At 40.2% G+C, this 13,055-nt stretch overlaps 1 protein-coding gene across 2 annotated transcripts in view; it reads left to right on the top strand.

Moving 5' to 3' along the window:
• PLXNB1 (plexin B1) overlaps positions 1-13,055 on the top strand; it is a 174,640-nt gene that overhangs the window by 73,374 nt on the left and 88,211 nt on the right. For both annotated transcript variants that reach the window (XM_087954506.1, XM_087954507.1), the window contains one exon: positions 11,294-12,419. In XM_087954506.1, the coding sequence (XP_087810632.1) occupies positions 11,294-12,419 (1,126 nt within the window). The remainder of the gene's footprint in view (positions 1-11,293; positions 12,420-13,055) is intronic.

Here is a 13,055-nt window from a genome sequence, read left to right as displayed (position 1 = left end):
TTCAAGAAGAGATTGGACTGCCATTTGTCAGAAATGGTGTAGGGTCTCCCGCTTGGGCGGGGGCTTGGACTAGATGTCCTACAAGGTCCCTTCCAACTCTGGTTATCTGTTAAATTTGTTAAATCATCCTCTGCTGTCTCCTTCCCCTTTTGCCTTTCTCAAATCTTTCCCAACATCAGGGCCTTTTCCAGTGAGTCCTCTCTTCATATTAGGTGGCCAAAGTATTTGAGCTTCAGCTTCAGTCTCTGTCCATCCAAAGAAGAGTCAGAGTCGATTTCCTCTAGATTGACCGATTCGATCTCCACGGTATACCGGAAACAGGACCTCCTCAATATTCTGGTGGCGTTTCCGTCAAAGTTATGTGAAAGTTATGTGGTTATGTGAAAATAAAGAAAAAATATGAAATGGTTATATGAATAGTATTGGAATAAATATAGGATATATTGTAGATTGAGGAATATGCCATATGGATCCTAAATACATTAATTTTACTCTAATTTTACTTTTTTTTTTAGTGTTTATTAAATATTGGTCTTGAGTTAATTAATGAAGACAATAATGTATAAGGTTAAATAAAATAGATGGTAAGCTGAAAATGGAAATAATAGGGGATAAAGAATTGAAAATATATGTGAGAAAATGATTTTGATGTTGAATTAATGAATTAAAATATGAAATGGAAATTTTTTTGAAGAATAGTGGAGTGGATAATAATTTGATGTGATATTAAATAAGAAAGTTGAGAATGTAAGTATAATTATGTATAAATGTTGTAATCTGGAATCACGTTGCTCACGTGAAGAGATGTGTAAAAAACAAAATAAAAAATTTTTATTTTAAAAAAAATTATCCGGCTATTATAAACGCATCTCAGTCTCTCCTTCCACCTCCCACCCCCATGACCTCAGTGCAGAATAGCTGGGAATTTCATATGGGTGGGGGATCCCCAATGGCTTTGTAAGGAGGGAAAACTCTTAATATACTTGGAGAATATCTCCTCTGAACAAAAGACCCTCTGTTGAAGTCAACTCAACGCGGTGTGTGATGTGAATCGGTGTTTGGGAGCTGCAAGGCAGCCTGCCAGGGTGGCTTCAGTGAGCGTGAGTGTTTTGTTATCTTGCTTGCTTATCTAAAACAAACCCATGGAGCTGGATTTTAGAGCTTAACCAAATGCTACTTGTTAAAATAAATAATCAGCACACCCTGTTCCTTTCCTTGATATATGAGCACAAAGGTACCTTGAAGGAAGTATTCTGGCTTATTTTCTGAAAAATGCAGGCTTGGCCCATTGGAGTATCTTGATAAGGGAGATTTAAGAATGTAATTCGAAGTCTATTTATAACTAGTTTAGTCTACTAGGTATAAGGTCTCCTTAGAATATTGATTGTTTGATTGATAGGTGAATTAAAGTACCTCGTCCTTCCAATATGTAGTCACTCAAAGTAGCTAACATCGCTGAAGACCAATACAGTATTAAAATACAAAATCTCTCCGCCCCTCCAATTAAATAATAAAATGAAGGAGATACTATAGGTAAGACTGGTTCAAATATTTATTGTTACATAAGTACAAATTATTTTGTGTTAAATAATGGAGCCAAAAATTTATGTTGCTAAGCAGGACAGTTGTTAAATGAGTTTGCCCTTATTTTATGAACTTTTTTGCCACAGTCGTTAAGTGAATCACTGTAGTTGTTAAGTTGGTAACACAGAAACACAATCCGGCTTCCCCGTTGACTTTGCTTGTCAGAAGGTTGCAAAAGGGGAACACATGGACCCCAGGACACAGCGACCGTCATAAATAGGAGTCAGTTGCCAAATGGGGTGTCTGAATTTTAATCACATAGCCAAGGGGATGCTGCAACAGTTGTAAGTGTGAAAAAACAGTCATGTCACTTTTTCCAGTGCAGTTGTAACTTCAAATGGTCGCCAAGCAAATGGTTGTAAGTCAAGGACTACCTACAAATTCTTTTTTTTTTAAATAAAGTTTTATTTAGTTTTTCCCACATACAAAATACAAGTAAAACATCTTTTTTGAAAATAGCATGGTCCCGGGTTGAACTTCTTTATACAGACACAAAACTCAATTTCATGCTCCTTTTTGTGTTCTATTTCATATCTTATACTATTCTACATTTTCTATATAGTTTTTCCCATCTTTTAATTTTCTCAATTTTATTTTGATTATCTCATCTCAATTCAAAAAATTATATTTATACTTTTGTCTGTTCTGTTTCAATTTCATATTATCTTTTCTCATTAAACAAGTTTTCTCTTGTAGTTACTAATTGGAGTATGACACCTTTATATCTTTTAATTACATCCATTCAACTCCTATTTAAACTTCAATATATACCTTAAGGTTATGACCTTCAATATAATACATAATACAAGAATTCCAATCGAATTCTGCTTGGTACATTCTTATAATACACACTATATTCTTTAAAAAAAAGGATTATAAATATATGTAATTATAAACCCTCATTCCATTCCAATTCAGTTCTATCATTAATAATCATTAAAATCTTAACATCTTTAACATTTCTTTTCAATTAAATATCATACTTCCTTAAAGACACGTATAATCTCCATAATTAATTTTCCCTTATTTCTCTTCACGTATGTTTTGTAAATCATTAAATATTCATTTTGTTACATTTATTTATTGACAAGCATTCCACTGAATTATAATAGCTATTTTATCAAACATTGTTGCATATTTTCTAAAATTATTTCTATTTCTAATATAACAATACTATCTTATGTACCTTTGCAGAATCCCCTTTTCCATTAAATTTTCACCCATTATCTCTAAATAGGCCCTGTTTCTCTATATTTTGTTTCTGTCCTTTATAACTTCTTTTCCTTTCTTTCTTCCCTCTCATCTTCTCCCTCCCCTTGTCTCTCTACTTCTAATTCTCTCTTCTGCATTTCCCTCTTCTGTTGCTTTCTAATTTTATACTTATTTTTCACTCTATTTTTTTGGGGGTTGTTTTTCCCAATCTTAAACTTTCCATTCTCTTTCCCCCCTTTCCTTTCCCCCCGCACCTAAGATTACTTGTTCATTAAAGATGGCTTCTTCTTTGTCACAATCTTCTTGTTCTGCAGGCATTTCTTGTTGTTTCTCATAGTTCCAAATCTCCATTTCTAAGAACTGAAATACGAAGCCAAAAGAACCCCTCCCTTCTTGTGCATCTTCTTTGTACTTTTTAAGTTCCATTTTCAGTTCTTCTAAAAGTGGAGCCATTTTAAACAGTTTTAAACAACCACCTGATTGATTTTAGTCATTCAAATACAATCACCAAAAATCCAGAGATCATCAAGTAATCCAAATAGTCCCAAGCTGTTTCTTCTTATTTCTTTTTCCACTTTCTCTTCCTGGGGTTTTTGTTGCGATGTTTCAGTTAAAATGTATCTTTTGGAAGTCTTGTTGAGATTTTGCTGTAAGTTCTTTTTAATTCCAGGCAGTCTCCTCCCTTCCAGATCCTGCCCTTTTATTATTTTCCTCTCCTTTCCTGTTTTCAAAAGCTTTTGATTATCCAGAAATCTTTATTATCCCTTTGACTTTTTATTTTCAGCATTAAATGCCTATTAATGTCAAAGTGGATTTTTTTCCAATTTCTTGCTTAAGTCTCTTAGCTGTCAGTATAGGAAAAGGAGAAAAAAACCCAAATCTTTTCCCTTTTCTCTCTCCTTCGCAGCTTAAAAATCTTCTTAGGGAACAATGTTATTGTTTTTTTTTTAATAGTTTCAATTCCAGGGTACCTTATTTGTTGCTTTTGCTGCTTGACCCGGTCAACCAAAACTTTCTCTTCTTATCTTCCTCCTGCACATTCTTTTCCGGTCGAGTTTTTCTTTGTGGTGGCCATTTCTGACCACCGCTACAACCACCTTCGGGAAAGGGAGTAATGGCCAGCTGGGGAGGAGAGATGCGGCTCTCCTCAACCCTGCAGGCAGTCTCCCCCTTCTTCACCACCTCTACGGGGTGGCTTAGCCCCGAAACCAGCCGGCTCGGGGCGCTCCAGCGGCGAGCACGGATCGAAACCTCGCAGAGACGAGGCTTCGGTCTGTTGCCGAAGAACTCAAACCAGAAGTCCAAGGACTACCTATAAATTCTGTTCAGCCTGTAGAAAGTAGAAAATAGGAAAATCTTTATCAAATGGCAAAGTGCCAGTAGAGCAAGGGTGTGAAACACATGTGGTCGGGTCTGGCCCACGAGGCTGACCTGGAAAATGTAAGGAGCTGTCCTGTGTCTCTACAGTCTGGTCTCCCCAACGCAAAGAGGAAACATAGGGCCATCGTGGCTTTGGCCCGGTCTACCCAATGCAAAGAGAAAACATGCCAGCAATTTGGGGAGTGGCGTCAAGTTGGCCAAGCCCACCCAGTCAGCCATTCCCCTCCCCCAAGATCAACCACAGCCATGATGCGCCCCTCAATGAAATTGAGTTTGACACCTCTGCAGTAGAGAGCCCTTGTCCTCCTAAAATAAGGATCCCCAGTTTTGATGTTAAGCCTGAGAAGATTTTGAGCACATTAGCAGAGCAGAATCTATCCCACACCTTGCAGGGTTTATGTAAAATGGACAGAAGAAGAGTATTCAGCTAACCCTCACTTAGCAAACACAATTGGGATCGGCAACCAGGGCTTTCTTAATGTATGGGCCTGATGGACACTTGCCCGTGGGCCCCACGAGCATGGGGCCCCCGTGCTAATCTGCGTATATTAACCCTTCAATGCACCTTGTATCATAAATACAGCAATAATATATTCATTACATTTTACTGCATTTTTTAAAATTAATACTGACATGCAAATATATGTTTAATTTTATCGACCGCTTACATTTTAATTCCTGTGAGTAGTTGTTATAGGGGCCCCAGAACACCCGGGGCCCATAATGCTGTTAAGACGGCCCTGCTGGCAACTTGGTTGGTAAGCAACCTGGACTTTAAGTGGAACATCGGCATCACATGACTGTGATAGGTTCCCTCCCGCTGTGGTCATTAAGTGAATCATAGAGAGTTTTTAAGTCAGACTTCACATGACCGCATGACTAGATTTTACTGCTGGCCTCTTCATTGACTTTGTCTATTGGAAGCCAGTTGTGAAACGTAAAAGTTGTAAATACATGGAGCACGCTGTGAAAGTTGTAAACATGAGGATTGGTCATAAAGTTACTTTTTCAGTATTGTAATGGTCACTAAAGTGGATAGTAAGTGAGTTTTCCCTGTACAACAAGGAGAGCATAGAAGTCTATGGAATTTCTATTGGGATATTCCCTTTCACTCAGTGCCCAGTCTATGCTAATATAAAGCGTTTTTCTTTATTATTTTATTTTTGTCAATTAAGTAATTTTGACATTAGGTTAGAAATTCCAAAGCAGTGACTATATTGTTGCCAGGAATTTTGATGGTTGCTATGTGGACAGAATGGGCAGAAGAAAGAAAGAATAGTGATACTTGATATTCTCAAACAACAGCCATTTACACCTCAGGCAGAGCTGTCTTTTAAGCATGAAGGGAGTGTATAAAATTGCCTTTGTTTAGTTATATTGTGGTGAAGTTAGTTCTTTTGTCCAGTATCCCTGCCACAGTTTTCATGCTGCAGCATTTAAACAGTTTCACATTGCAAAACGTGATTTACAATAATTCAGTTTTAACTTATACCTTACATTTCATAGATGTATTGCAGGCCAAAGAAGTATTTCAGATTAAATTCTATAAAAATATTTCACGGCCTTCGAGACAAGAAAATAGAATAGAATTCCTTATTGGCCAAGTGTGATTGGACACACAATAAATTTGTCCCCAGTGCATAAGCTCTCAGTGTACATACAAGCAACAAGTGATAAATCATGATCATAATCAGAAAATGCAATCATCCTAAATCATAAGATACAACACTCCGTGATAGGATACTCAATAAGCAATCAACATAAATTATACTGTAGTAGGATACTAAATAAAAACAATCAACATAAATCATAAGATACAAACAACAAAATTGTAGTCAGAAGAAGCTGAGAAAATAGGTAATAGGAAAGATGAGAAGGATAATAGTAATACAACCCTACTAGGTGGCTTGACATCCCAGGGCATAAAACAGTGTTGTGGGAATTAGTTGTTTAGCAGAGTGATGGTATGGGGGTAAAAACTGTCCTTGTATCTAGTTGTTTTGGCATGCAATGCCCTGTAGTGTCGTCTTGAAGAGTGTGAATGGAACCCCAGGTTGCAACCCTTTTGAAGCAGCTGCATCTTAAGCTGCTACAGTTGTACAGGTCTCTGAAAAGACACGGCTGCTTTGAAGAGTTGAATATCGATGCTACATTCATGCTTCCAAGTGCTCTGAAGCTCTATTTTGGATTCTACAACCCCGTCCGCTAGGTCTCAGAAGCTTAGGTGTTCATGTTCCCGTTGGAGGCGAGGGTTGGAAATATTATATGAATTTCATCCCGACTGAAAGCTTTCATTTATTAGTGGACACGGGACTCCGCGAAACGACTTGAAAGAAAGAGGCTTGGCGTGGACAGCCTGTTCCTCATCAGGCTGTGGAAAGCGGTGTGTCCAGCCTCTTTTTGATGGAGCTTGTTCTCCTCGCCAAGCCGAGTGTGTGAAAAAGCCAAGTGTGCTGGCTGCACCAGCAGGCTTTCCCACCGAGACTTGAGCCTGGACTCTTCTTTCACCATCCTGGCCACGTTGACCCTTCATGCCTTGATGGGCAGTTCCCATAGCGATGGATTAAGAATGGGGAGGGTAGATGGCATTGTTCCCCTGCGAAGGCCTGAAACTATTGTCTTGCAAAACTTGGATGGTTGAGAGGCCCAAGTTTCTTTCTTCCTGGGAAGCCGCCTTTTTCATTCCCACCCTTCTCTGGCAAGCTCCGCTCCCTGCCTTACTGAGTAAATTGCTTTCTTATTCAGTAGAATCTATTTATTTCTCTTTCTTATCTTTCGATCATTAACGTAACCCTGACTGAGTGGATGGGTTTGCACAACACCAGCTAGTTCTCGACTTACAACCATTCATTTAGTAACAGTTTAAAGTTGCAATGGCACTAAAAAGAAGTCACTTATTACCAGTCCTCACATGACCACTGCAACAGTGGTGGTATTCAGCAGGTTCTGACCAGTTCTGGAGAACCGGTAGCGGAAATTTTGAGTAGTTCGGAGAACCAGCAAATCCCACCTCTGACTGGCCCCGCCCCCATCTATGCTCTGCCTCCCGAGTCCCAGCTGATTGGCTGGGTCTTCTTTCGTTGCCCTGCGCAGGAGAACGGAGCTGGAAAGCAGGTTAGTGGGGTGGGGGAATGGGATTTTGCAGTATCCTTCCCCCAGGAGTAGGGAGGGAATGGGGATTTTACAGTATTCGTCCCCTGCCACGCCCACCAAGCCACGCCCACAGAACTGGTAGTAAACATTTTTGAATCCCACCACTGCACTACAACATCCCCGTAGTCATGTGACCAAAATTCAGGTGCTGCATTTGCCGTAGTTGCAAGGTCCTGGGATCATATGATCTCCCTTTGTGACCTTCCCAGCTGGCTTTCAACAAGCAATGTCAACAAGGAAAGCCGGATTTGTTTAATGACCAGGTAATTCACTTAACTTGCCGTGATTCACTTAACAACTGTGGGAAAAACAGGTCATCAAATTAGGTGTGACTCACTTAAGGACCTTGCTTAGCAGTGGGAATTCTGTTCCTAACTGTGGTTATAAGTTGAAGACTATGTGTACCAAACCAGAATGAAATGAGGTTAGGTAGTTTCTGATTCGGTGAGTCATGTGAATCCAAGCATTGTCATAACATATTGTGTGAACTAAGCCATCAGAACAGGGTAGGGATTATCAAACTTTAAACCCCTTTAAAGGAAAATGAGTTGAGTGTGACTCTTTTCATGAATAGGAGACATGATTTCATTGGGGCTAGAGCTGGCCAAGAAATAAGCATATCAGATAGTTCTAATAATAATTTTAAAAAATAGTTTTTGTGTTCTCAAACTTTGAAGTACTACAGTAGGGAAAGTTGAGGGCAAAGCCCCAAATGAGTTTTGACAATGCTGCTGCAAGCCAATTCTTTTTAATTGTGCCCCCCCCTAAATTGTTTGAAATTCCCAGGATAAGTGTGTGTCATGACCCACTTTTTAAGAATGCAGTCATGATCCTATATTAGAGCAACTTTTCAGACACAGCATGCTATGTAGACGGAGCTTTTTTGTTGCTTTATTGTATTCAGTTTATTATATAAATCCAACCATTGTGTTCAACCATTTGAGGTCCCATTCAACCATTTTGTGACTCTCAAGATGTTTGACTTCAGTTCCCATCAGCCTTAGCTGGCAGAGTCAAAGTTGGGGGAGGGATTGGGATCAGTAGATATGCAGCAAGACCACTCCGTTTTATTCTTATTTTCATTAGTTCTGTAAAGTTTGGTTTAATCTGCAAAGATTAACTGGTGGCTAGTTGAGTCTAGATTTTATTTGCTTTTATCCTTCCTGTTTACACGAGAAGTTTAGATTTTATTAGTGGAATGCATGTAGTTTGAAAGAGAGAAAAAGTACAGTATCTTGTAGCCAGCAGAAAAACAAAAACAAAAATGAGTTGATGAGTTTTATCTACTTATATATTTATTACATTTTTTAACCTGCCTTTATTATTTTATAAGTAACTCAAGGTGACAAACATACATCATACTTCTTCCTCTTCTTCCTTTCCCCACAACAACAGTCCTGAGGGGTGGGTTGGGCTGACTGGCCCAAAGTCACCTAACTTAATTCTGGTTTAATTGGGTTTGTTTTATTATTTTTATTGGTTTTTTTTTATCCTGCCTTTATCTATATACAGTATATAAAAGCGAAATACCACTCATGCATCATCACAAAATCTCCAGAACCGTAAAGCCTACAAGCTTGAAATTTGGCGCGTATGTTCTTCTTGGCTTCTAGGTGCTTGCTAAGAAAGGATTTTTTGAAATGACCATGAGAGCATTAGTATTTTGTATATTATTATTAACACGCTCTGATGCTAAGGAGTTCTACTTCCCCTCCTCCCCACCTGGAAAGAGATCTGTTCCAAATGCGAAACACAAGCAGAGGAGATTCCTTTTTACTTTCACAGCAGCAACCGGCTTTAATACAGAACAATTGAGCTAAGCCATCCCAGGCTCCTTGCCATCTCCTTCTTGCTCAAATAGCAAATACTGTTTCAGTTTCCAAACAGCCCTCAACTGTCTCACACACCGACAGGACGCTAGCCAGATGAATACCGGTGGATGCTGGTAGGCGGAGGCAGAATTTCCCCCCCTTATTTTCCTCCCCGAAACTACACAGTTTCGTAGCGAAGCACAGGTATCGAGCTAGTTACTTTATAAGTAAAGTACTTATTACTTTGTAAGTGAACATACATAATACTCCTCCCCTTATTTTCTCTGCAGCAACAATCCTGTGAGGTAGATTGGGCTGAGAGAGAATGATTGGCCCAAAATCACCCAGCTAGAGGGAAAACTGGAACTCACAGTCTCCTGACTTCTAGGCCAGCACCTTAACCACTACTCCAAATGATTCTTTTGCATCATTGCCCCACTCTTTCTAAAAATTGAGTGTGAAATTATTATGTGATTTTTCCCCCCAGGGACCATCCAATCCTTCATTTAGAATAAATAAAATATACCTATAGGAAGTCCTCGATTTAGACCACAATTGAGTCCAAAATTTCTGTTGCTAAGTGAGATAGCTTTAAGCGAGTTTTGCCCCATTATACCACATTTCTTGCCACGGTTGTTAAGGGAATCACAGCAGTTGTTACAGTTAGTGGTACAGTTGTTAAGTGAAACTGGCTTCCCCATTGACTTTGCTTGTTAGAAGGTCACAAAAGGGGATCATGTGACCCCAAGACACTGCAACAGTTATAAATATGAATCTGTGATGACCTGGGGCGTTACACAAAAATAACCAAGTCACAAAAGTAGAATAAATTCCCTTTCATGCCTCCAACTTGGCTCCAATGTCCAATTATCCTCGGCTGGATATAAACTCTTCAAAAAACAGTCTACGAATGGCAGAAATGCAGTCCGAGCCCAAAGTAAAGATAATTAGAAATAAAAAACCCAACACAAACCACACTGAGGTAATTAACACGGCAGGCCAGGATGATAAATTGCAGACTTTCAACGGATAACACAGCACCCACACTTTGGAGAATGCCAAAACCCAAATAAGCCTCGACCAAGAAAATGCATGCTTTGCTTCCAGCAAAGAGCTGAGTAAAAGCCCCACTTATATCCTGTTCTCCCAGCTGCAACTAATGAAAGGGATCAGGGCCTTTTTCTCCCCTGTAAGCCACATTGCTCCCTTCTCCGTTCCTCCCTGCATGCCCTAGGATGAAGAGGGGATGGCCCTGGGTCTTCCTCTGAATGCCCAGCTGGACTATGCCCTTCCCTGTTTCTTCCACAGCCACCGGAGCCACACTCCCACTCCCTGTCAGCTGCTCAATCTCTCGCTCAGAATCAGACTCCAACAAGGGCATGACAGAATCAGTTCTTAAGCATCTGAATTTTGATCATATGACCATGGGGATACTGCAACCGTCGTAAGTGTGAAAAATGGTCATAAGTCACTTTTTTCAGTGCTGTTGTCACTAAATGAACAATTGTAAGGCAAGGACTACCTGAAGTATACCACACACCCTTCCAAAAGAAAATGTGCAAATTACAATAATTGACATATGAATGTGCTTCAGATTTTGTTTTTAATCTCTCTAACTCCATGTGGAACTAATTACAAGATGCGCACATTAGTAGTTGAGAATAGGCGGTAAATTTGTGATTCTGACTTTTTCAGGGGGGAAAAAAAGCTGTGTATGGTTTGACAATTACTCTTTTCCTATTGATTATTTTGCTCCGATACGTGGAGGACGTGGTTAGATTTGAATGTTATAATCTGTTTGAATTACTGCTGCAAGATAAGAATTGCACGTGGTATGGCCTTAATCCTCCAGCTTTGAAAGAATTGTGCTTTAGGGCCTGGAGTATAGCAATAATAATTACGTTTATATCTAGTAAATTGTATTGATTACATTTATATTCTTCTTTCCTCTTAAAATGCCCAAAGGAGCTTTATCTCCAAGGAGATGACAGATAATATATAGAAATGTACGAATGAGCATAATCTCCTTTGTTTTTGGAAATGCAAAATAGAATATATATATAAAAAAATCAATCTCACACAGATACTTTATGTTATGAATTTTTTTTTTTTAAAAAAAAAACACCTTACCTCTGTCATCTTCTTTTTTGTAGGATAAGTATGATGCTTCTGGGAACCTTCCTTCTCCCTGTTCTGTGTTTCCTGGGGCCAACAATTCCACAGGAACTACAGTACCCCACCTTTTCGCACAATGCCACCAAATTTATTCACTTCATTATGGATCCCGATTCAGGAACTCTGTATCTGGGGGCTACAAACTTCCTTTTTCAATTGACTCCAGACCTGGTGATGGAAGAAGCCGTTTCCATGGGCCCGATCTTAGACAGCAAAGATTGCCTTCCTCCTGTTTTCAAGCAGGATTGTCCGCAAGCTCTGGAGACAGACAACTACATCAAACTCCTGCTCATCAACTCGCTAGAGAAAGAACTCATTGTTTGCGGCAGTGTGTGGCAAGGGATCTGTGAGAAGAGGACTCTCGGCTTCATTAAACATGTCCTCTTCCAACCCCAGACACCAGGAGACACTCAATATGTGGTCGCCAATGATCCCAATATTTCCACCGTGGGGCTGGTAGGTTACTCCAAAGAAAATGTGCCACTTCTCTTTGTTGGCCGAGGATACACCAGTCGGGGCGTTGGAGGAAGCATCCCTCCCATCACAACTCGCAATCTCAGGGCCCACCCAGGAGATGTGTCAGGGCCTAACTCCCACACCATCTTCTCCTACGAGGAAACAGCCAAGCTGGCTGTGGGTCGACTCTCTGAATACAGCCACCATTTTGTCAAGTCATTCACGCATGGCTCCAGTGTCTACTTCCTGTTCTACCGGCGTGATCTCAAGTCGCAGTCCCGGGAGTACAAGACGTACATTTCCCGGATCTGTCTGGACGATGCCCACTATTACTCCTATGTGGAGCTGCCCTTGGTCTGCAGGAACCACGAGAAGACTTATAGCCTCTTGCAGGCGGCCTACGTGGCACAGGCAGGGGTAGAAGGACAACCGGGAGATGCACTTTTTGTGACTTTTTCTGCCTGGCAGGCTTCTTTGGGGAAGCTGAGCGAGGAATCTGCACTCTGTGTTTATCCCATGGAGGAAGTAGATCGCTTCATAACTCAGACCAGGGACCTTTGTTATACCAGGGACGGGAAAATGGAGGATGGCAGGGAGGTGGCCTACATAGAATACGATGTCAGCTCTAGCTGCGTCCAGCTCTCAGCGGTAAGTGCACTTTTATTAAATTTCTACATCATCCATCTCACCTAAGTGACTCTGCGTGGTTTACGACATCACATTTATTGCAAGCGGATGTAAATCTATCCAGGGTGCACCAGAAGCCAGGGCCCATAAGCAATTTGTTAGATCAATTACGTTAAAGGTTTGAATGGATTGCCATTTTCTTCCAGTAAAGGCTTACCTACTTGTTTGACGCATGACCTTTGAATAACCTAAGATTTTCCCCAGAAAATAATAATAATAATAAAACATATTGGCCTTTGGGAATCTCACTTTGGGTACATCTTATGCATGTAATTCACATGGTTTTGGGTGGGATTCCCAGGCAATTTGCCATTTAGGGCTTCCCATAATTCCCAGTCATATTGTTTCCCAAGCTGATGATCCCTCATAACCTTTAAGAAGTTTGCTGGAGGAGACATGCCAGCAAACAAGGATGATGATGATGATGATTAGACTTCTGTCCCACCCACCCACCCATTCATTCATTTATTTTTCTTGGTCAACTCAAGTTGGCGAACATGTTATCTCCAAGGTATAACTTGGTACCAATTTGAAAGAATGAGGGGGGAAACCAAGGCCTTTATGGGCTGTGTGTTAAGCTGACCCAGACTAATCTAG

The sequence above is a fragment of the Notechis scutatus genome, chromosome 2, assembly GCF_049901735.1.
Source record: "Notechis scutatus isolate UNSWTSFEM ecotype Mainland chromosome 2, rNotScu1.2, whole genome shotgun sequence".
Lineage (NCBI taxonomy): Eukaryota > Metazoa > Chordata > Lepidosauria > Squamata > Elapidae > Notechis > Notechis scutatus.
The sequence above is the reverse complement of the archived record's forward strand: the minus strand, read 5'-3'. Positions and strand labels throughout refer to the sequence as shown.